At 45.6% G+C, this 24,935-nt stretch overlaps 1 protein-coding gene across 2 annotated transcripts in view; it reads right to left on the bottom strand.

Moving 5' to 3' along the window:
- The window catches only part of LOC107983781 (zinc finger protein 135-like), a 175,498-nt gene that overhangs the window by 138,075 nt on the left and 12,488 nt on the right, over window positions 1–24,935 (bottom strand). Inside the window, exon 2 of one of the 2 annotated variants that reach the window (XM_062977025.1) lies at window positions 16,686–19,274. The exons of the other annotated variant lie outside the window; for it this stretch is intronic. Within the exon in view, the coding sequence (XP_062833095.1) occupies window positions 17,937–19,052 (1,116 nt within the window). The 5' untranslated portion in view covers window positions 19,053–19,274 and the 3' untranslated portion in view covers window positions 16,686–17,936. Of the gene's footprint in view, window positions 1–16,685; window positions 19,275–24,935 lie in introns of those variants that run through there. 2 annotated transcript variants of the gene reach the window in all.

The following is a 24,935-nucleotide window of genomic DNA, read 5'->3' as shown; positions in this document are numbered from 1 at the left end:
CCAAAGGGAACCTGGCAAGGTGGCACTACCTGGAGGAATCCTCCGCCTTGTGTGACTGTGGAGCAGAACAAACAACTCCGCATATGTATGCTTGCCCACAATGCCCTGCCTCATGTACGGAGGAGGAGTTGTTTAAAGCTACAGACAATGCGGTTGCTGTTGCCCGCTTTTGGTCCAAAACTATTTAGTTGCTTGTGATTTCTTTTTTTTAAAATTTTTTTTAATTTCCATTATTTGAAATGTATTTGTTGTACAATGCTTTTGACACGAAATAAATAAATAGCAGACACCTATGGCCCTCCCTCTACTGACATAAAGGTTATAGTGAGTGTCATGAACATGCAGCCCAAACCTTGCCCGTGTTCTCCACAAGCACCATCCTGCCCACCACCCAAGTGAAGGCTTTCATGCAAGGAAAATTTCATACTAGATGTTCTGTTTTTCCTCTAGAATGGACATCCCGTCAGGGAATTGGCGACCCCGACTTGATTGATTAGCTAGGTCCCACCTGGGCTCACCCGTCAGACCACTCTGCAAATGGCAAAAGTGGCACCGACAAAGCACGACAACCTCGTTGATTTATGTCTGCTGAAGCCAGCGGCACTAAATCTTTATTTACAATATTTACATTGCTAATTGACCAAAGCTATCCGGACACATGTTGCATCCACACGTACAAACATGGAGCATGTCCGTCTCTTTCAAAGTCCGTTCACTGTGCACGAAGCACCTCCTCTGCATTCCACAGCCTGTGATGTATCTTCCTGTCACCTAGCACAAACGGAAGTCCTTGCCATTTGCCCTTCCAGCAATCAATTAGGGCTGGCCAGAATTAATCTCTTGGCTGCTGGAATGCTTGCCGGAAACAAACACAATCCAACAGCAAGAATAGATTGAACATTTCACTCTATATCAACAAAAACACTAACACATCTTAGGGATCTTTAATTTGCATGACCCTGCCTACTGCCCCTACCTTAACCCTTTACCCTTCCTACCCTTTCCTATGGCACACAGTTAACAGAGGAACTGATCAGAAACTGAACAAGGAAGTCTGGGGAGAATTCACCATGATTTACAGGAGTTGTACCTGCCCTACATCCAGAAAGTACTGTTAACCCAATCAATAATGGATCTGGAACAAATTTGCCATGGATGATGAGACTTGCAGTACCTTCGTTGATACTGTGACCCCCGCTGACAATTGACTGGGGCCATACTTCACACAGAGAAGCCTCATGACCAACTGAACATACTGCAGGGGTTTGTGGGAATGGGCCTTGATTTTGGGAGTTGTAGTTCACATGCATCCTAAGAGCACTGCACCCAGCAAACGATGGATGTGGACCAAACATGGCACACAGACTCAACATAGCCTGCTGTGGATACTGACAGATGTTTCAGGACAATTGCACCGGGAATCTGGGAGTTGTAGTTCACCCTCATCCAGAGAGCACTGCAGCCAGGCGATGACCATCTAACAACTGATCTGGACCACACTTCCTACACAGACCCAAAATGGCCAACTATGAATACTGGCAGGGTTTAAGGAGGATTGACCCATGATTCTGGGAATTGTAGTTCATCCACTCCAAACTGAGAATACCTAACATTCAAAGAAAAATAATGCCTTTTTCAAATAACCCGGGCACTGCTGGGTCTCCAAGCTAGTCTGTATCTATATATCTATTTATATAATAAAAGTCAGTGTTTGTATGTATGTAGGTATGTGGCAGTGTATGTGGCAGCTTTCTGATTGGCTCCCACTTTCACAGGCCACTGTAACCCCCAGGAATCACGGACCTGGCCCAAATTTGCCACACATAACCCCAATGATGCACTTTACGGCCTGGTCCCATTTTGGGGATGATGGACCATGGATGATGGAATTTGCAGTACTTTCAATCGCTTCGGCTACCATAGACCACTGTGACGCCCACCAGTGACAGAACTGGACCAAACTTGGCAGGCAGAACCCCCATGACCCCCTTTACACCCTGGTGCAGTTTGGGGGAGGATGCACCATGGATTATGGGATTTGTAGTACCTTCACTCATCAAGAGGCCTTGGGACGGTTTCCAACATAAAACAAAACATTTAGTTATTGCCAAAAGGAGACCATACAACAAAGTTAAACATAATGAAAATAATAAACATAACAAAACCAGAACATACAATTCTACTAAAAACAACCACAAAAATTAAAATCCAGTTTCAATACGCTCCATCAACGGGTTCAAAATACCAATGACCAGAGCTTCAGGATGTACATGGCCAACAATGTAGGGCTAGGCAAAGACTAGTGCATCAGAACATCATAGGACAAGGAAGTGGATAAACTGCAGAACAGGGTCCTAGTTGACAACCGGGGGGAGGGGGGGGGAGAGGCGGCTAGGGACTAATCCTGCTCAAATACCTGTGGGAACCACCAGGTTTTCAGGTCCCTCAGAAGGAGGACAGCAGAGGGGCTTGCCTGATCTCCCTGGGGAGGGCGTTCCTGTTAATGTGGGATTTGTGTATTGGTAGTGTTTAAATGAAATTTGTGTCTAGCATGTATTGCATACAGGTTGCATCATCCAGAGTATGCTCTAGTCTGTAAAGAGTTAATGACTGAGAAGCTGTGTTGACCTTGATGTGTGGCTGGAACCTTGGGAGTATCCAGACTCAAGTGTGTTTGTACATTACTGACTGCATCAGTTGAGATCTTGCTCTGCTCTGAGTTGGTGCCTGCCTAGAGTGAAAGCCAAGCCTGTGTTCGTCTGCAATTCTGTTTGGTCTTATATAGTAAAGCTTTGTATATATTTTTAACATCATTTCTGACGTCTCTTCGTTTCTACACTCCATTGACAACATACAACTCTGCTACGCTGCGAATTACTCTGACAGTTCCAGAGTCAGGCCGCCACTACCGAAAAGGAAGGCCCTCTCTCCCTCGTCCGCACTAGACACACTGGTGACAGTGGCAGGAGCAAGAGGAGGGCCTTCCCGGTAGATCTTAAGAGTCCACGCTGGATTGTAAGGGGAGATACGATCACGAAGATAGGCCGGGCCCGATCCGTATAGGGCTTTATAGGCCATCATCTGCACCTTGAATTGGGACCGGCAGCTTATTGGCAGCCAGTGGAACTGCTTTAATAAGGGCATTTTATGCACCCTATAGTTAGATCCAGTTAGAAGCCTGGCTGCCGACCTTGGAACCATCTGAAATTCCCGGGCTGTCTTCAAGGGCAGCCCCACGTAGAGAGCATTGCAGTACCCCAATCTGGATGATCATGCCTTCGCAGCTGGCGCACAAGTTTTAGCTGTGCAAAGGCCCTCCCGGCCACCACCGAAACTTGAGCATGAAGCGTCAGCGCTGAGTCCAGGAGGACCCCAAGCTGCAATGGACCTGCGCCCTCAGGGGGAGTGGGACCCTGTCGAGCACAGATTGCCACCCGACACCCAGATCGGGCCCTCCTCTAGCTTGACCCCCATCAGAGCCTCTGAAGATACCAGCAACACATGCAGGAGAAACAGGAGAAATTGCTGCTAGAACACATTGTCAGGGTATTGTGTATTATGAAATGTTAAAATCAATCTGGGTTGTTAGAAATGCCTTATGTGTTAGTTTTCGGCAAGGCATTCCAGTAGTTATGGAGTTAATGAGAGCCTGCTATGACTGACGTATTACAGGACCAATGGGGTCAAGTTTGTTTTGACCGGGACTTTCTTTTTGGTCTGTGGAATGCAGAGGAGTTTTCCTGTGTGTGTGTGTGAGTTGCTTCGGCAAGAGCACTCATGGAGAAAGGACTTAATTGCTCTATTTGTATATAGTTATGTAAATAAAGATTTATTGCCGTTGATTTTCAACCAAACCCTCATCTGCTGGAGTGTGTTTGACCAGTGCTGTTTATCCACATGGGAAGACAGTCTGGAGAAGGAGGTGAGACCGGGATGATGAATTTTTGGAATCCACTCTGCATTCCATCATCCCCTGACATGGGTTATGGGCCCAGAAGCAGACGATGGCACAGTGCAGCCTGACATTTCGGAGAGGAATTGTCAGGGTATTGTGCATTGTGAAATGTTAAAATCAATCTGGGTTATTAGAAATGCCTCATGTGTTAGTTTTCGGCAAGGCATTCCAGTAGTTATGGAGTTAATGAGAGCCTGCTATGACTGACGTATCACAGGACCAATGAGGTCAAGTTTGTTTTGACCGGGACTTTCTTTTTGGTCTGTGGAATGCAGAGGAGTTTCCTTAATAATAATAAAATAATAAAACTTTATTTATACCCCGCCACCATCTCCCCAATGGGGACTCGGGGCGGCTTACATGGGGCCACGCCCAAAACAATACAATGTAAACAGCATATAAAAGAACAGCACACCACAATACAGTAAACAATACAGTAAATAATATCCATTACAAAATAAAACAAGGAGACAATAAAAACAAGGGCAGACCACATGAACATTAAGTTAAAACTCGGGGTGAGAAAGACATAAAAATAAAAACCACAGCGAACAGGGTCATAAGGGAGTGGGGTATTCTGGAGGTTAGATATTAGGGGGAGCAACGGAAAAGAAATATAAAATGGTTACTCTCCAAAAGCGCAGCGAAAGAGCCATGTTTTCAAGTCTTTCTTGAAGGCTGCTAGTGTGGGGGCTTGCCTAATCTCAATGGGCAGAGAATTCCACAATCGGGGGGCCACAGCAGAAAAGGCCCTCTCCCTTGTTCCCACAAGGCGGGTCTGGGATATCGGGAGTGGGGACAGGAGAGCTTCCCCTGATGAGCGAAGGGATCGTGTAGGCTTGTGGTAGGAGATACGGTCACGAAGGTAGGTGGGTCCCAAACCGTTTAGGGCTTTATATGTGATGATATACACCTTGAATTGGGACCGGAAAATAAAAGGCAGCCAATGGAGCTCCTTGAACAGGGGAGTAGATCTCTCCCTGTAACTCGCCCCCGTAATTAACCTGGCAGCCGAGCGCTGGACCAATTGTAGTTTCCGGGCCGTCTTCAAGGGAAGCCCCACGTAGAGTGCATTACAGTAGTCCAGTCTAGAGGTAACCAAGGCATGCACCACCGTGGTCAAGTTAGACTTCACGAGGTATGGTCGCAGTTGGCGCACAAGTTTGAGTTGTGCGAAGGCCCTCCTGGCCACCGCCGACACCTGCGCCTCAAGCGTCAGCGCTGAATCCAGGAGGACCCCCAAACTGCAATGGACCTGTGACTTCAGGGGGAGTGCGACCCCGTCCAGCACAGGTTGCCACCCAATACCCCGATCCGACGCGCGACTGACCAGGAGGGCCTCTGTCTTGTCAGGATTGATCCTCAGCTTGTTCCTCCTCATCAAGTCCGCCACAGCGGCCAGGCACTGGTTCAGCATCCGAGGGGCTTCCTTGGAGTCAGATGGGAACGAGTAGTGGATTTGCGTGTCATCTGCGTAGAGATGGCAACACCCTCCAAAACTCCGGATGACCTCTCCCAGCGGTTTCATGTAGATGTTAAATAGCATGGGGGATAAGATAGACCCTTGCGGGACCCCACAGGTCAATGGCCAGGGGTCCGAGCAGGTGTCCCCAGCTTCACCATCTGGGAACGGCCCTAGAATCATAGAATAGTAGAGTTGGAAGAGACCACATGGGCCATCTAGTCCAACCCCCTGCTAAGAAGCAGGAAATCGCATTCAAAGCACCCCCGACAGATGGCCATCCAGCCTCTGCTTAAAAGCCTCCAAGGAAGGAGCCTCTACCACGGCCCCGGGGAGAGAGTTCCACTGTCGAACAGCTCTCACAGTGAGGAAGTTCTTCCTGATGTTCAGGTGGAATCTCCTTTCCTGTAGTTTGAAGCCATTGTTCCGTGTCCTAGTCTGCAGGGCAGCAGAAAACAAGCTTGCTCCCTCTTCCCTATGACTTCCCTTCACATATTTGTACATGGCTATCATGTCTCCTCTCAGCCTTCTCTTCTGCAGGCTAAACATGCCCAGCTCTTTAAGCCGCTCCTCATAGGGCTTGTTCTCCAGACCCTTAATCATTTTAGTCGCCCTCCTCTGGACGCTTTCCAGCTTGTCAACATCTCCCTTCAACTGCGGTGCCCAGAATTGGACTCGGTGTGATTCCAGGTGTGGTCTGACCAAGGCAGAATAGAGGGGGAGCATAACTTCCCTGGATCTAGACGCTATTCCCCTATTGATGCAGGCCAGAATCCCATTGGCTTTTTTAGCAGCCGCATCACATTGTTGCCTCATGTTTAACTTGTTGTCCACGAGGACTCCAAGGTCTTTTTCGCACACACTGCTGTCAAGCCAGGCGTCCCCCATTCTGTATCTTTGATTTCCATTTTTTCTGCCGAAGTGAAGTATCTTGCATTTGTCCCTGTTGAACTTCATTTTGTTAGTTTTGGCCCATCTCTCTAGTCTGTCAAGATTGTTTTGAATTCTGCTCCTGTCTTCTGGAGTGTTAGCTATCCCTCCCAGTTTTGTGTCGTCTGCAAACTTGATGATCGTGCCTTCTAACCCTTCGTCTAAGTCTTTAATAAAGATGTTGAACAGAACCGGGCCCAGGACGGAGCCCTGCGGCACTCCACTTGTCACTTCTTTCCATGATGAAGACGACGCATTGGTGAGCACCCTTTGGGTTCGTTTCCTGAGCCAATTACAGATCCACCTAACCGTAGTTTTGTCTAGCCCACATTTTACTAGTTTGTTTGCCAGAAGGTCGTGGGGGACTTTGTCGAAGGCCTTACTGAAATCCAGGTACGCTACATCCACAGCATTCCCTGTATCGACCCAACTCGTAACTCTATCGAAAAAAGAGATCAGATTAGTCTGGCATGACTTGTTTTTGGTAAATCCGTGTTGACTATTAGCAATGACCGCATTTGTTTCTAAGTGTTCGCAGACCACTTCCTTAATGATCTTTTCCAGAATCTTGCCTGGTATCGACGTGAGGCTGGCGGTAATTGTTTGGGTCGTTCTTTTTTCCCTTCTTGAAGATAGGGACCACATTCGCCCTCCTCCAATCTGCTGGGACTTCTCCCGTTCTCCAAGAACTCTCGAAGATGATTGCCAGTGGTTCTGAAATAACTTCCGCTAGTTCCTTCAGTACTCTTGGATGTAGCTGATCTGGCCCTGGGGACTTGAATTCGTTTAGCGCGGCCAGGTGTTCCTGGACAACTTGTTTCCCTATTTGGGGTTGGATTTCCCCCAATCCTTCGTCCATTCCATGTTGCTGAGGTTGAAGATGGCTTTCTTTTTGTGAGAAGACCGAGGCAAAGAAGGCATTAAGCAGTTCTGCCTTTTCCCTATCCCCTGTCACCATCACCCCATCTTCTCCTTGCAGAGGCCCTATCGCCTCCTTTTTCTTCCTTTTTCTACCAACGTAAGCAAAAAAGCCTTTTTTGTTGTTTTTTATGTCCCTGGCAAGCCTGAGCTCATTTTGCGCTTTAGCCTTGCGAACCTTTTCCCTACAGGTGTTGGCTATACGTTTGAATTCTTCTTTGGTGATTTCTCCCCTTTTCCACTTCTTGTGCATGTCACTTTTGAGCTTTAGCTCAGTTAGAAGTTCTTTGGACATCCATTCTGGCTTCTTTGCACTTGTCTTATTTTTCTTCTTTGTTGGCACTGTTTGCATTTGCGCCTTGAGTATTTCACTTTTGAAAAACTCCCATCCATCCTTAACTCCCTTGTTTTTTAATATCGGCGTCCATGGAATGCCGCTCAGTAATTCCTTCATTTTTTGGAAGTCAGCTCTCTTAAAGTCCAGAATGCGTGTTTGACTTGTCTTAGTTTCAGCATTCCTTTGTATTGCAAACTGCAGGAGCACATGGTCACTTGCCCCTAAGGATCCAACCACTTCAACTGTATTGATCAGGTCTTCCACATTTGTTAAGATTAGATCAAGAGTTGCTGATCCCCTTGTTGCCTCTTCTACCTTCTGGACCATAAAATTATCTGCAAGGCAAGTGAGGAATTTGTTGGACTTTGTACTCTTGGCTGAGTTTGTTTTCCAGCAGATATCGGGATAATTGAAATCGCCCATGACTACTATATCTCTTCTTTGTGCCTGTTTGGTCAGCTGTTGACAGAAGGCTTCATCAAGTCCTTCATCCTGACTCGGAGGTCTGTAGTAGACACCCACGACAAGATCTTTTTGAGTCCCGGTTCCCTTGATTCTTATCCAGATGCTTTCAAGCTGGTTTCCCGGATTACAGTCTTGCATTTCTTCTGCAACGTAACTGTTTTTGACATATAAAGCTACTCCCCCTCCTCTCCCCTTTGTTCTATTTCTGTGAAAGAGGTTATAGCCCTCAATGGTTAAATTCCAGTGATGGGAGTCATCCCACCAGGTTTCAGTGATGCCTATGACATCGTATGTGTGGTGCTGTGCTAGGAGTTGGAGTTCGTCTTGCTTATTTCCCATGCTCTGAGCATTAGTGTAAAGACATGTAAGCCCCTGTGACCTCCCCTCGAACTGTTTATTTGGGATTATTGTGCTCTCTGTACTTGGTCCTTGCTGTGTTTGTGCAGCCCTCCGTTTAGCCTTTCGCCTGTGGTCGCGGGTAATATAGTGTTCGCCAGGCTGTTGTTCCCCTCCCCCAGTGGATCTAGTTTAAAGTGCGCCTGATGAGGTTTGTGAGTCTGTGTGCAAAAAGATGTTTTCCTACTTGTGTGAGATGCACCCCATCGCTTGCCAGTAGTCCATCCTCTTGGAAGAGTAGACCATGGTCAAGGAAGCCAAAATGCTCCTCTTGACACCATTTTCTGAGCCAGTTATTGACCTGTACTATTTTTCCGCCCTTGTAGAGCCGTGTCCTACAACAGGGAGGAGGGATGAAAAGATCACATGTACATTATACAGTTTTAGCTTTGTTCCCAGAGCTCGAAAATCACAGGAGCCACAGCAGAACCGTGCCACCGAGCCCCATCCCAGAGAGCCTCCCCAGAAGGATACCATGGTCGATGGTATCGAAAGCCGCTGAGATGTCCAAGAGAACCAGCAGGGTCACACTCCCCCTGTCCAGTTCCCTGCGGAGGTCATCCACCAAGGCGACCAAAGCCGTCTCGGTACTGTGCCCAGGCCTGAAGCCAGACTGCAAGCGGTCCAGAAAATCAGCGTCATCGAGGAACTCCTGGAGCTGCATGGCAACCACCCGCTCCAGAACCTTGCCCAAAAATGGGAGGTTGGAAATTGGTCTGTAGTTGTTACATACAGATGGGTCTAAAGAGGTCTTTTTTAGTAATGGTTTTACTACTGCCTGCTTAAAGCAGGATGGAACTGACCCCTGACCCAAGGAGGCATTTATTATAGCCACAAACCAATCCAACAACCCATCTTTGGCCAGCTTAACCAGCCAAGAAGGACAAGGATCCAGAGCGCAAGCGGTCGCCCTCACAGACCCAAGAATCCCCTCCACGTCATCAGGAAGAACAAGCCGGAAAGAATCCCACAAGATCGGACAGACAGGTACCTCGGTTACCTCCGCTGGAACTACAGTTAAGCTGGAGTCCAACTCACGGCGTATCTGAGCAACTTTGCCTGCAAAATGGTGCGCGAAATCGCTGCACCGAGTTGCCAAGTCATCAGGAAGCCCCTGGGTCTCGGGAGGCCGCAGGAGCTCCCCAACAACTCGGAACAACTCCGATGGCCTGTTGGCTGCAGACGCTATGCGGGCAGTCGTGAAAGCTTTCCTGGCTGCTCGCAGAGCCACGGAGTAAGCCTTAATAGCGGCTTTAGCCCGTGCTTGGTCAGACACATCCTGAGATTTCCTCCAGATGCACTCTGGTCCCCTCCTCGCACGCTTCATCACAGCCAGCTCCTCAGTGAACCAAGGAGTCGACGTGCCTCTACGAAGCGAGAGGGGACGTTCGGGAGCGATCGTGTCAAGTGCCCTAGCCAGCTCACTATTATAGCGATCAGCCAGGACATCGACAGGATCGCCAGTCTCCAGAACAGGAAGATCCCCAAGAGACCTCAGAAGTCCATCCGGATCCATCAGCCTCCTGGGTCGGACCATCTTAGTGGGTCCACCACCCCTGCGGAGGTTAGAAGACACGGCGAAACTTAAACAGATCAGATGATGGTCAGACCATGACAATGGAAGGATATTTTGCTCTTCCACTCTGACTGTCCCACCGTCCACAATAAAGACAAGGTCCAGCGTGTGTCCTGCCTGATGTGTGGGCCCAGATATAACTTGAGTCAGCCCCATGGTCGTCATGGCAACCATGAAATCCTGAGCTGCACCTGTCACTGTGGTCTCGGCATGGATGTTAAAGTCTCCCAAAACTATGAGTTGTTGGGAGACCAGGGCCAAATTGGAGACCACTTCTGCTAGCTCAGACAGAGAGACTGCTGGGTCGCGGGGTGGACGGTACACCAGCAGAATCCCCAAGCTGTCTCGGGCTCCCACCTTCAAGAAGACACACTCGAACCTCGAAGATTGTGGAATGGCGCATCTGATCAGGGCGATGGACTGCCGAAAGATCAGTGTGTGTGTGAGTTGCTTCGGTGAGAGCACTCATGGAGAAAGGACTGATTTGTTCTATTTGTATATAGTTATGTAAATAAAGATTTATTGCCGTTTGATTTTCAACCGAACCCTCGTCTGCTGGCGTGTGTTTGACCAGTGCTGTTTATCCACATGGGAAGACAGTCTGGAGAAGGAGGTGAGACCGGGATGATGAATTTTTGGAATCCACTCTGCATCCCATCATCCCCTGAAACACATTGACCATACAGCCCGGAAATCCCAGGGATTCCAGCCGTGAAAGCCTTCAGCAATACATTTATAAAATCATTGATTGAAATATTAATTAAAATATTCACAAAATATTTAAATATATTAATTTAAATATATTAAAATATAAATGACAGTACTGGGCTGGGCTGTAGCACAGCTGGTAAATCACCAGCAGTAATAAGATCTGCCAATCAAAAGTGGCCAGTTCCAAGCCGGGTTGGGGTGAGCACCCGACCATCAAGCCCAGCTTACTGTTTACCTAAGCAGTTCAAAAACAACTTATTTATTTATTTATTAGACTTGTATACTGCTACTCCCAGTTTGGCTCAGGGCGGTTTACATAAATAGATTAAAACAATACACTTAGCTTTAAAATAACAATAAAAACAACAATAAAAACAGACATAGCCCCGAGTTTTTCACCCATCAAAAGCTTGTTGGAAGAGAAAGGTTTTGCAGGCTTTCCGAAAGGCAAGTAGGTCTCGGACAGTTCCGAGTTTCAACTGGCAAGGCATTCCATAGATGAGGGGCTACAATCGAGAAGGCTCTCTGCCTACTTACAGCTTTAAGTAGAGAAATTAAGATACCGCAAATTGCAGGGGAGGTATTTTATGACACCATAAAAAAACAAGACCAGAAATGCGGTGACCGAAAGGAAGGTGGAAGTAGGAATAAATAATAATAATAAAAAAGAATGGAGCAACAGCACCCCTCGTGAGTGAATCCAAGCTCAACCTACAAGGCACCAAAAACTGGACTTCAAGACAAAATACCTCCTCCCCGTCTGTCTGTTGTTATCATTATTTACAGCATTTAAATTCTGCTCTTTTGTTCTGTCCTGTCTGTCCAAACGGCATTGAATGACTGCCGTTTATGTGTACTGTGATCTGCCCTGAGTCCCCTTGGGGAGAGAGATAGGGCGGAATATAAAAGTGTTATTATTATTATTTATTGATTAAAAAGTATTTATTTCAATGGGGTTTTTTTTTGCCTCTTATGTATAGCATGTTTTATTCCAGCACAAAACTGTATACCTTGTGATGTTTTGATGTTATAATTTAATTTTTTTAATGGCTGCTTATTTTTTTTGTATTACAACGTGTTGATCTGTGTTGTCTTGGTTGCTACTATGAGTACGTATATTGTGTTTTCATTGTGGGCCGCCCCGAGTCCCTCTTGGGAGAGGGGGCGGGACACAAATCAAGTTTATTATTATTATTATCATTACTTAAAAATATAATCATTAAAATATTCACAAAAATATCACAAAATGCTCACAAAAATATTTGCAGAAACGTGTTGTCCAAGGAAGGTTTTCATGGCTGGGATCACAGGGTTGCTGTGAATTTTCCGGGCTGCCTGGCCATGTTCCAGGAGCATTCTCTCCTGACGTTTCACCCACATGTATAGCAGACATCCTCAGCGGTTGGGAGGCCTGTTGGAAACGAGGCCAGTGGGGTTTGTATCCCTGTGGGATGATGTCCAGGGCGGAGGGAGGAAGGGCTCTTGTCTGCTGGGGGGAGTGGGAATGCTGCCAGGAATCCCCTGATCCCACCGACTTCCACACAAAATATACGGCACAGTCTCATCTTCTCCTGATTATGGACTATGTTAATCAATGGGATTATTTATCCTTCCCCCCGACCCCTCGATTGGAAGCAGTTGTGATTATCATTGATTGTCATTTTTAGTGTAAAATTTTATTTTGTGTAATAATGTGTTTTTATATTGCTATATACTGTATGTTGTGTTTATTGTAAACCGCACTGAGTCCCTTTTGGGTGGTATATAAATAAAGTTTTATTTTTATTATTATTTTATTATGACACAGCAAACAAGATAGATATGCTGGATTTCATATCACAAAACCACAAGTCGAACACTTCCCAAGTGTCTAGGACTGTGTGATGTATTTTTGGATGATGCATGCAGATCCCAGATTATTATTATTATTATATTTTATGACATAGCAAACAAGATAGATATGCTGGATTTCATATCACAAAATCACAACAACAACAATAATAACAATAAACTTTATTTTTAAATCCCGCCCCATCTCTCCGAAGGGACTTGGGGCGGCTCACAACAGGGACAAGCCTGAAACAACAACACAATATATTTGACAAAAACTTAGAACATTCCAACAAACACTTCCCAAGTGTCGAGGACTGTGTGATGTATTTTCGGATGATGCGTGCAGATCCCAGCACCTTTTGCAGCTGGCAGATAGTGATTTTGCCAATGTCTATTGTTTCCAAATGCCGGCTGAGATCTTTTGGCACGGCACCCAGTGTGCCCATCACCACCGGGACCACCTGCACTGGATTCTGCCAGAGTCTTTGAAGTTCAATCTTGAGGTCCTGAGAGCGGCTGAGTTTTTCCTGTTGTTTTTCGTCAATTCCAACTGTCACCTGGGACGGCAACATCAATGATCCAAACCTTTTTCTTTTCCACAACTGTGATGCCTGGTGTGTTGTGTTCCAGAACTTTGTCAGTCTGGATTCGGAAGTCCCACAGTATCTTTGCCTGTTCATTTTCCAAGACTTTTGCAGGTTTGTGATCCCACCAGTTCTTTGCTGCAGGGAGGTGGTACTTGAGGCATTAGTTCCAATGGATCATTATTATTATCACTGATGAGCACTGAATGGCCTTGCAGGCCTGAGGCTGATTCCTGCCTGGAGGAATCCTTCGCTGGCCCTGACTGTTCCATGCCTGGAATCCCCCTGTTTTCAGAGTGTTGTTCTTTACTTATTGTCCTGGTTTTAGAAGATTTTCAACCCTACATTTTAAATGGTAATCAGGGGATTGGTGGCAACCTTCCCCCTTGCTTGCCCCTAGCCAACAGTCCTTCTTCCCTCCCGCCCTTCGTGTCACTCGACAGGGATGTCAACATGGACCCCGCCCAAGGCCCCACGGCCTCCCCACGGGCCCCTCAAGGCCCTCCGAGGAAGGAGGCCTTCCTGCCACAGGCGTGTGGGCGGAGCGTGCCCCTGGGAGAGCGTGCCCCTGGGAGAGGGCCAGGCCGCCCGGATCGCAACCCGGAGATCCCGGCCGTGAGGGCCGCCTTCTTCCCTGGAGATCCACGCCCTGAGGGCTCCTTGGCCACTGGGTCCCTTGGGGGCCACTCCACCCCCTCCGCCCCGCCCAGGCCTTCACCTCCTCCGCCGCCGCCGCCTCCTCGTCGCCGTCCTCTCTCCCTTTCCTTCCTTCCTTCCTTCCTTCCTTCCTTCCTTCCTTCGGCCTCTCGGCTCCAAGCGAGGCTTCTTTCTCCTCAGAAGCCTCTTTCCTCAAATGGCGGCGGATGAGGGAGGGAGGGAGGGAGGTGTGACGTCACCACCTCCCTCCTCCCAGAAGCAGCCGCGCTCCTGATTGGCCGCCCGGGAGGCCGGACACCCGTCCGTCTGGCGGGCGGGCGCTCTGGGGATGGAGGTCATTTGCATGTTTAAAGGGGAAGCGGCGGATTTGAGGCTTGCCTGGTTGGTGGTGCTGAAAGGAGTGCGCGCCTTGCCATTTGCGGCGCCTAAGAATGGAAAAACCAGGGTATGATGGGATCCCATTATCTAAGCCAAAGAGCCGGCGTTGTCCGTAGACGCCTCCAAGGTCATGTGGCCACTGACATGACTGCGCGGAGCACCACCAATGTTACCTTCTGGCCAATAGGAGCGGTACCATTATTACATTGCACTTTATTGTCCATTTTAGCTGTGAAACTACCTCTCCCCATTTCGGAATATTCTGCACTTTGGCCTAGATCTATGAATTAGTCTCCTGTTTTTAACATTTTATGCTGCATGTTGATTTTAATGACTGTTTTATTGATGCTGATGTTTTTATTGTTGGGATAATTGTGTTATTGTTTTATATTGTTTTATCGGGCAAGGCCCCTGTAAGCTGCCCCGAGTCCCTTCGGGGAGATGGGGCGGGGTATAAAAATAAAGGTATTATTATTATTATTATTATTATTATTATTATTATTATTATAACAGTCACCTCGTGTTTACAATATTTTATCAGTCACCTCGTGTTTACAATATTTACAATTTACTGATATTTACAATAATTTAGAATATTTACAATTTACTGATATTTATCAGTCACCTCATGTTTACAATATTTATATGGTGCACCTTACCCAGTATACTTTTACAACCTCTCCGTTTTAATCCATATTTTTATTAGTTCTTGTCATTTGTTTTCAATGGCTAATGTTTAAATTTTTATAATTGTGCATGTCTCCTGTCTATTGTTGTGTTTTATATTGCTATTGTTTTTATTCGGGCTTGGCCCCATGTCAGCCACCCTGAGTTCCCTTTGGGGAGATAGAGGCGGGGTATAAAGTTGTTATTATTATTACTGTATTATTATTATATTGCTATTGTTTTTATTCGGGCTTGGCCCCATGTAAACCGCCCCGAGTCCCCTTTGGGGAGATAGAGACGGGGTATAAAAATAAAGTTGTTGTTGTTATTATTATTATTATTATTATTATTATTACACACTGCAGGGCTACGTCATACCTGTATATTGCATCTCTAGATTCCATCTGAGCAGTACTTGGTTATTGCATTGTATTTTATCATTTTATCGTGTTATGTTTTGATGTATATTTGCTTCTGTTTTTATGGTTGTATATGGTTGGATTATATTATGGTTGAATATTTGCCTTTTGTGTGTATATAAACCGCCCTGCGTCCCTTTGGGGAGAGAGGGCAGGTTAGAAATACATTATTATTGTTATTTTATTATGACACAGCAAACAAGATAGACATGCTGGATTTCATATCACAAAATCGTAAGTCGAACACTTCCCAATTGTCTAGGACTGTGTGATGTATTTTCGGATGATGCGCGCAGATCCCAGCAGGGTGGCCTTTTGCAGCTGGCAGATCGTAATTTTGTCAATGTCTATTGTTTCCAAATGCCGGCTGAGATCTTTTGGCACGGCACCCAATGTGCCCATCACCACCGGGACCACCTGCACTGGTTTCTGCCAGAGTCTTTGAAGTTGGACTTGAGGTCCTGAGAGCGGCTGAGTTTTTCCTGTTGTTTTTCGTCAATGCGACTGTCACCTGGGATGGCAACATCAATGATCCAAACCTTTTTCTTTTCCACAACTGTGATGTCTGGTGTGTTGTGTTCCAGAACTTTGTCAGTCTGGATTCGGAAGTCCCACAGTATCTTTGCGTGCTCATTTTCCAATACTTTTGCAGGTTTGTGATCCCACCAGTTCTTCACTGCTGGCAAGTGGTACTTGAGGCATAAGTTCCAATGAATCCTTTGGGCCACATAGTTGTGCCTCTGTTTGTAGTCTGTCTGTGCAATTTTCTTACAGCAGCTGAGGATATGATCAATGGTTTCCTCGGTTTCCTTGCACAGTCTGCATTTTGGGTCATCAGCTGATTTTTCGATCTTGGCCTTGATTGCCTTTGTCCTGATGTCTTGCTCCTGGGCTGCAAGGATCAGGCCTTCTGTCTCCTTCTTCAGGGTCCCATTCGTGAGCCAGAGCCAGGTCTTCTCCTTATCAGCTTTTCCTTCAGTTTTGTCAAGGAACTCTCCATGCAGTGTTTTGTTGTGCCAGCTGTCAGCTCTAGTTTGTAGTGCGGTTTTCTTGTACTGGTTTTTTTGTCTGCTGTGCTTTGAGGAGTTTCTGATTTTTGACTTCAATCAAAGCAGGTTCTTCACTTTGCTTTACATATTCTGCCAGGGCATGTTCTTCTTCTTTGACTGCTTGTTTGACTTGTAAGAGTTATTATTATTATTATTATTATTTAAAAACCAAGCACATGCCAAAAGAGGATCAATTCAAGATTTGTTCAGACAACAGACAAGATGGTGAAAAGCAATAAATGGAGATCAAAGCACTGAATACATGTGGTACAAAACATAATAGGATAATAACGTCGAAATCCATGCCACCAATATACAGGCAGGAAATGATGTTCAAAGCAATCTAGTGTAGGCGTTAAACCCCATTTTATTTATTTATTTGTTTGTTTACAGTATTTATATTCCGTCCTTCTTTCTCACCCCAAAGGGGACTCAGGGCGGATCACAATATACATATACATGGCAAACATTCAGTGCCATATGACATAAAGACAGAGACGAAGACAGAGGCAATTTAACATTTTCCAACTTCTGGCTTCATGAGGGTCTGCTCGATTCTGGCCACAGGGTGAGCTGCTGCTTCATCATCCACCGTGATACCGAGTCCTTGATGGATTACTTCCTCATTCATTTCTGCATGCTGCTGGATGATTTTTATGGTGTTGTAAATTAGTTAAATTAACCTCCCCACATAAGCGATACCTATATTTTCCTACTTGACAGATGCAACTATCTTTCAGGTTGCTTAGGTCAACAACAAGCTGGGCTATTTTTAATGGTCTTAATGGTCGGGCGCTCAATCCGACACGGGCTGGCTTTGAACTCATGACCTCTTGGTCAATAGTGATCATTGCAGCTGGCTACTAACCAGCTGCGCCACAGCCCGGCCCTAAAGCCAGGTTTATCCACACACCCCTCCAGTTTCAGCAGTTTTGACCCTTATAAATCTGCCCCTTTCTTACAAAAAAGAGAGAGAGAATAAAAGCAACAATACAAAAAAGGCAGAAAGGCAAAAATTGTATATAATACTTGAGCTACAAAACTACTACATAAAATACAAAACTAAATCAAAAACCAACACTCCAATGAAACAGATACCTACAAAGACACACAAAGTGAACCAACTTAAGAACAAACAGACATTTCTACAAGCCTCATTCTAGGCGCCAATCTTTATCCCTTATAATTCTACTCCATTTATATACTGTCATAAAATCACACTTCTACTTTTGTGATAACACTTCAAATTAATACATTTTCCAACTGACATTTGTCCATACTGCTATCACTTTTTTCATTTCGGCTAATTTGTAGATCTTCATAACCTATCCTTTTTGCATTCCTTCCACCTCTGTCCGAAGTCAGTTCTTTTTTATGTCACAATAACTATCCATGATTTCTTTCTACTTGATCATCCAGTATTCTCAACAAATAAAACTCTGGTTTCATTTGACTTTAATTAGTTCCAGGCTGGAATGTATTTAAGTTCAATTTTCCACAATACACTACATATGATAAACTGTCACAATTTTGTGCTTACATTTCCAGCATTTTCAAGAGTTGCTTTCGGATCTGAACCATTTAGAATGACACTCTCATGTCAATTTTCACCATTCTCTCCAGAGTGAATTCTATGATGTCTATGTAGATGTGAACTCTGAGTGAAGCTCTGTCCACACTCCAGGCATTTATAGGGTTTCTCCCCAGTGTGTGTTCTTTGATGTGAACGTAGAGTTCCACTTTCAGTGAAGCTCTGTCCACATGCCAGGCATGTATAGGGTTTCTCCCCAGTGTGGGTCCTCTGATGTGAACGTAGATTTCCACTTGTAATGAAACTCTTTCCACACTCCAGGCATGTATAAGCTTTCTCTCCAGTGTGAATCCTTTGATGTGAACGTAGACTTCCACTCTGCGTGAAGCTCTGTCCACATTCCAGACATTTATAGGGCTTCTCCCAAGTGTGAGTCCTTTGATGTGAATGTAGATGTCCTCTCTGAGTGAAGCTCTGTCCGCACTCCAGACATTTATAGGGTTTCTCCCCAGTGTGAATCCTTTGATGTGAACGTAGATTTCCACTCCGTGCAAAGCTCTTTCCACACTCCAGGCAAGTATGGGGTTTCTCCCCAGTATGAGTTCTTTGATGTGAACGTAGATGTGGCCTCTGAGCGAAGTTCTGTCCACACACCAGGCATGTATAAGGTTTCTCCCCAGTGTGAGTCCTTTGATGTGAACGTAAATGTCCTCTCTGATTGAAACTCTGTCCACACTCCAGGCATTGATATGGTTTTTCTCCAGTGTGAGTCCTTCTATGTAAACATAGATTCCCACTCTGAGCAAAGCTCTGTCCACACTCCAGGCATGTATAGGGTTTTTCCCCAGTGTGAGTCCTTTGATGTAAACATAGATGTGCCCTCTGAGTGAAGCTCTGTCCACACTCCAGGCATGTATAAGGTTTCTCCCCAGTGTGTGTTCTTTCATGTGAACTAAGATGTCCTCTCTGAGTGAAGCTCTGCCCACACTCCAGGCATGTATAGGGTTTCTCCCCAGTGTGCGTCCTTTGATGTGAACATAGACTTCCATTCTGAGTGAAGCTCTTTCCACACTGAAGGCATTTATAGGGTTTCTCACCAGTGTGAATCCTTTGATGTTTATGTAGCGCTCCACTTTCGGTGAAGCTCTGTTCACACTCCAGACATTTATAGGGTTTCTCCTCCATGTCGATGGTTATGTATATGATTAATTGCAATATGCACACTTGAGTTTTCCTTTTTTCTTTCTGATCAAATGTGAGTTCCACAAAATTGGCACCTAGAGAGGATTTCTTCTTCCTATAGGATTTCTTTCATTATTGCACTTTCGTTTCCAATTTCCTAAATATCCACTAGAAACTGATATTTTCTTATCATGCCATAGGTGACTTCATAGGGTCTTCATTTCCCTGGTCGAGAAAGAAGAAGCAAAATATTAAACATGAAGCTGCAAATCTCCTTCATTTCCAAGATTATCCTCTTTTCCCTTCATGGCTCATGTTGAAAATGGAAATTCCACAAAAAAGGAGGCATAAAAGGTCTCAAGAACATGCACAGAAATCAACAAAGGTGATCACAGATTCATAAACCATGGTATCCTTCTGGGTCGTGTCACTTGCTCCAGTCCTCCCTGAAGGGCCTTACACAGAAGGTGCTTGTGTTTAATTCCATTTTATGTTCGTATATTTGCATGTTTTTAATTGGACACTAATGCTTTATGTCAAGCTGCCTTTAGTCCCCTTTGGGAATATAAATAAATATAATAATAGTAGTTGTAATAATAATAATAATAATAATAATAATAATAATAATAATAATAATAATAAACAAGAGATGGATTTAGAAGGAAAGAAGGGGAGGATGAAAAGAATCAATGATAGAAGGATGGATGGAAAAAGAGCGGAATTCATACAATATTAAAGAGCGACATTGATTTTGTTGGCTTGACCCTAAACATGGCTAAACAGACATGAGGTAGACTGGCAGACAGACAATAGACAGGGTCTCATTCACTCTGAATAATGGGTTTCCATGAATTACCAGCATAAGTTAAATATTACCAACGAAAAATTCAAACAAATAGCCAACTTCTGTAGATAAAAGGTTTGCAAGGCTAAAGCACAAAATGAGCTCAAGCTTGCCAGTGACATTAAAAACAATAACAAGGGCTTCTTTGCTTACGTTCATAAAAAAAAGGAAGAACAAGGAGGCGATAGGGCTTCTGTGAGAAGATGGCGTGGTGGTGACAGGGGATAGGGAAAAGGCAGAACTCCTTAATGCCTTCTTTGCCTCAGTCTTCTCACAAAAAGAAAAGTCCTCAACCTCAGCAACACGAGTGTGGTCTATCCAATGCAATTTTCTGAAGCAGGGCTCCAACTAATCCCAGGAACAGGCCAAAAAATAAAGAAATCGAGATTTTTTTGTTGGACTGTGTAACAGGACAGCCTCCAAAGATGAATGATGCAAGCAGTACCCCACATTCACAAAGGAAAATCCTCAAATGAGAAAAAGCAAGCTCCCTTCCCTTCTGACAAGACACGCACTTTGAAATATCTCCACTTTGTTTGTGTACAGAATAATGTAGAGCATCAGTGTGAGCTGAGGGGCACTTTCCAGGAAGGTCCCAAAAAGGCGTAGTAAGCTAATATCGTGGGACAGGAAAATGGCATAGGCCTGCTGTGTGTCTGCCGCAGCTTCTGTCTGGCAGATGTTGAAACCCACCTTCAAGGCATGGAGGCATCTGTACAAGTAGCCCAGCTGCAGGACATGCAAGGCCTCCTGGCATCTCAAAGAATCTATTAGCGGACCATTTGAAGAGATCCTCCACCCCTGAAGGGGTAGCTTGTAGCTGCGATGCCAGTAGCCCTGACCAGAAAGTGATCTGCCCATGACCACTCCTCCCACAGATCAGTATGATCACCACATCAAGGGTATGATCTGCCAAGTGCGAAGATCCAGAAACCAATTGGGACAGGCCTATGCTTCTCGTGGAGACCATGAACCCCGGGGCTGCACCTGGTCACTGGCCTCCAAGGACACGCTGAAGTCCCCAGAAGCCAAAGCCTGGGCAACGCCGGCAACACCTCAGAGACCAGCTCCATGAGGCGTCTTGGCCGGGAATCTGAGAGGCAGCAGGTGGACGGTATCATCCCACAGCCAGGCCTGAGGGAAGCATCCCTGGCCAGCTACCTCATCTCTGAGGAGATTGTACACGATGGATGCTTTATTTTACACTCATCTGGCCCTGCCTGAGAGCAAGGGGAGGCTTTGTGGGTGGCCGGGCTCACTCCCCAAGTCCCCCAGGCTGGAACCATGACTGGAAGGTGAGGTAGGTCTCCGGCACCTTTCTCTGCTTCCTCTAGAACAGTGTTTCTCAACCTGGGGGTCGGGACCGGGGGGGAGTGTCAGAGGGGTCGCCAAAGACCATAAGAAAACACATATTTCTGTTGGTCATAGGAACCCTTTTGGCAGAAAAGGCTGAAGATCTCTCCACCTGCCAAACTCATTCAGGATTTTCTGTTCGTCATGGGAATTCTGTATGCCCAGTTTGGTTCAGTTCCATTGTGGGCTGGGTTCAGAATGCTCTTTGATTGTAGCTGAACTATAAATCCCAGCAACTACAACTCCCAAATGACAACATTATTCCCCCTCCTCAACCCCACCAGTATTCAAATTGGGGTGCATTGGGTATTTGTGCCAAATGTGGTCCAGTGAATGAAAATACATCCTGTGTATCAGATATTTACATTACGAGTCATGGCAGTTGTGAAGTCACAACCAAAATAATGTTATGGTCGGGGTTCACTACCACATGAGGAACTGTATTAAGGGGTCGCAGTATTAGGAAGGTCGAGGACCACTGCTCTGTAAGGACATACGGCCCTTCTATTGACATATCTCCCTCTGCCCTGCACAATTTGCACTGCCTCACTGCCAGTTTCCATATTCATTGGATTAAAAACAAACAGCACAAGGACAAAAACTGAAAACAAAATCTAGAGGAAAAAAAAGAAACACATTATAAGACATCATCACAACTACACTTACTACACCTCTCGATCGGGTTGATTAGTTGCTCCCACCAGAGGGTTGCCTGGTAGCCAACGAGATGCCTTTGGGAAGCCCAGTGACCAATATCCACCCAATGAGCCTGCAGTGGGGTTGAGGACAAAACAACCCACAACATAGAACATATTAAAATAAGAGAAGAGTTCTTCTGCCAGCCATAGATAGAACTCCTCTACGACTAGTGGGCCCAGTGGCTGTGGGTCAGGGTGGGCCTCGGGCAGAAGCCATGGTGGCGTGGCCCGGAAGGCAGGCCAACAGCAAGCTGGATGGATGGATGGATGGATGGGAGGGGCTCTACCTTCCTGGCTCCTTCTGCAGCAGGAACAAGACCCCGGGGGTGGGATCAGGACCTGAACAGATGAGAGCAGTGCCAGAACTGCAAAATGGATTTCAACAGGGAGAAGGATATGTCCTGTACATTGGCAATGGAAAGAAAACACACAGATATAGGATGGACGAGACCTGGCTGGGAAACCATTCATGGGAAAGGGACCTAGGAGTCTTCGGAGAGGACAAGCGGCACGTCAACCACCAGAATGATGTGGCAGCCAATACAGCCAAAGCAATCCGAAGTAGCGCCAATGAGACTGTCTAGATCAAGACTTTCCAACTACAGTAGAGTCTCACTTATCCAAGCTAAACGGGCCGGCAGAAGCTTGGATAAGCGAATATCTTGGATAATAAGGAGGGATTAAGGAAAAGCCTATTAAACATCAAATTAGGTTATGATTTTACAAATTAAGCACCAAAACTTCATGTTATACAACAAATTTGACAGAAAAAGTAGTTCAATACACAGCAATGTTATGTTGTTATTACTGTATTTACGAATTTAGCACCAAAATATCATGATGTTTTGAAAACATTGACTACAAAAATGCGTTGGATAATCCAGAATGTTAGATAAGCGAGTCTTGGATAAGTGAGACTCTACTGCATTTCACATTGGTGGCACACTTGATCAATATGCATCATTTTGTGACATGGTAATTCAGTTTTACTCAGAAGGTAAACCAACCCCTAACAACGACAACAATAATACCATCACGTCATGATGCAACTGAAAACGCTTCCACCCGAAATCCTGGTGATGTGAAGAAGGGCGACCGAGGAGGCGGAGAAATGCGGCCCCATCAGGAGAGCGGCGTGAGTCCCGCCACCACCGAAGGGGCCCCTCAAGGCCTCCCAAACCGAGCGGAAGCCGGCATTTCTCACTCTCCCGGCCCTTTCCCGGCCCAGCCTGGGGGTGATGGGAACGGCACTGCCACAAAAACGCTGCCACCATCTGCCCAGTTCACAGCAGACCCCCCCCCCCCCCCCGAACCCACTCCTTTCCAGCCGATTGGATCTAGGGCTGACTGGAGCCCAACACAGGACAGACATGGGTTGATGGGAATGGCACGGCACCAGACCTGGGGTGATGGGAGTTTCAGCCGGCTGGATCTGGCCCTGATGGGGGTCGCGTCCCCTCCTCTGCGCGCTCTCAGAAATGGTCCCACTACACAACTGTGCCTGTTCAAATGGGTTTTCATGGCCTTCAATGAGCGAGGAGATGGAGACAGATGGGCATTCACCTCTATTCTTGGCCATAAAAAGTAGAGCTGGTGGGGGAAAGTGGTGCCCTTTTTGCCACAATGAAAAAATATGATCTATGGTTTGAAAGGTGTACGGATGGGGCCTAATTTGGCTGAAGACACAATTCTAAGATTAAGGCCTGCAATGAGGAACTGCCTCCTTGCTGAACTGCAGTGCGGACATTGATAAGAACTATTTTTTCTGTCAATTTTGTTGTATAACATGTTTTGGTGCTTAATTTGTAAAATCATAACCAAATTTGATGTTTAATAGACTTTTGCTTAATAATAATAATAATAATAATAATAATAATAATAATAATAATAATAACAACTTTATTTTTATACCCCGCCCCATCTCCCCGAAGGGACTCGAGGCGGCTTACATGGGGCCTAGCCCAATAAAACAATCAATATCAGTAACACGACTATAAAACAATTATACCAGTAAAACATCAAGAGCAATAAAACAATCATTAAAATTGGCAAGAAGCATACAAAAACATACAATATTAAAACAGGAGACTAATTCATAAAATCCAGAACAGAATGTGCCGGTAGAAATGGACAATAAAGTGCAAATAGCATTGGCAACATCTCGAAATGGGGACTATTATAAAATGGGCGGATGGATCAGTCCAACATCTAATTAGGTGTCAAAGGCCTTTTGGAAGAGCCAGGCTTTTAAGCTCCTACGAAAGGAGAGGAGGGTAGGGGCCTGCCTGATCTCTCTAGGAAGATAATCTCTCCTTATTATCCAACATATTCGCTTATCCAACGTTCTGCCGGTCCGTTTACATTGGATAAGTGAGACTCTACTGTAATAATAATAATAATAGTATCCCGCCCCATCTCCCCGAAGAGACCCGGGGCAGCTCACATGGGAACCAAGCCCAGCAATCTATCTATATAAAAGTGTGATGGAATCAGGGCACCGGACAAAACAGCAAAACTATAGGCCCCCCAACTTCGAAATTTGACAACACAACCCATCATCCACGGTTCTAGGTTGATACAAGAAAAAGAAAAGAAAAATGAAGTCCTAATTAGAGGGAAAGGAATAATTGTTTTTATCCAAAAGCTGCCAGTTAGAGAGCTAAGCTCCGCCCACTTGGTCTCCTAGCAACCCACTCAGCCCAGGGCCTCGGTTTCGCTGTTTAGTTTAAATTAGAAATGGTCAGAACATTAGAGACTCATCTCTGGTTGCTTCAGAGTTTGTATTAATGCTATGTCAGTTGACTCATTTAACCGGCACCCTTGGGGAGTGGTCAATGCCGGATAATACAGAGTCATCTCTGGTTGCTTGAGAGTATGTATTAATACTATGACAGTCGACTCTCATTTAACCGGCACCCGTGGGGAGCGGTTGATGTCAGATAACTGAGAGTTGTCTCTGGTTGCTTGAGAGTTGTATTAATGCTATGACAG

Source organism: Anolis carolinensis, chromosome 3 (assembly GCF_035594765.1).
Source record: "Anolis carolinensis isolate JA03-04 chromosome 3, rAnoCar3.1.pri, whole genome shotgun sequence".
Taxonomy (NCBI): domain Eukaryota; kingdom Metazoa; phylum Chordata; class Lepidosauria; order Squamata; family Dactyloidae; genus Anolis; species Anolis carolinensis.
This window is presented reverse-complemented; position numbering and strand designations above follow the sequence as displayed.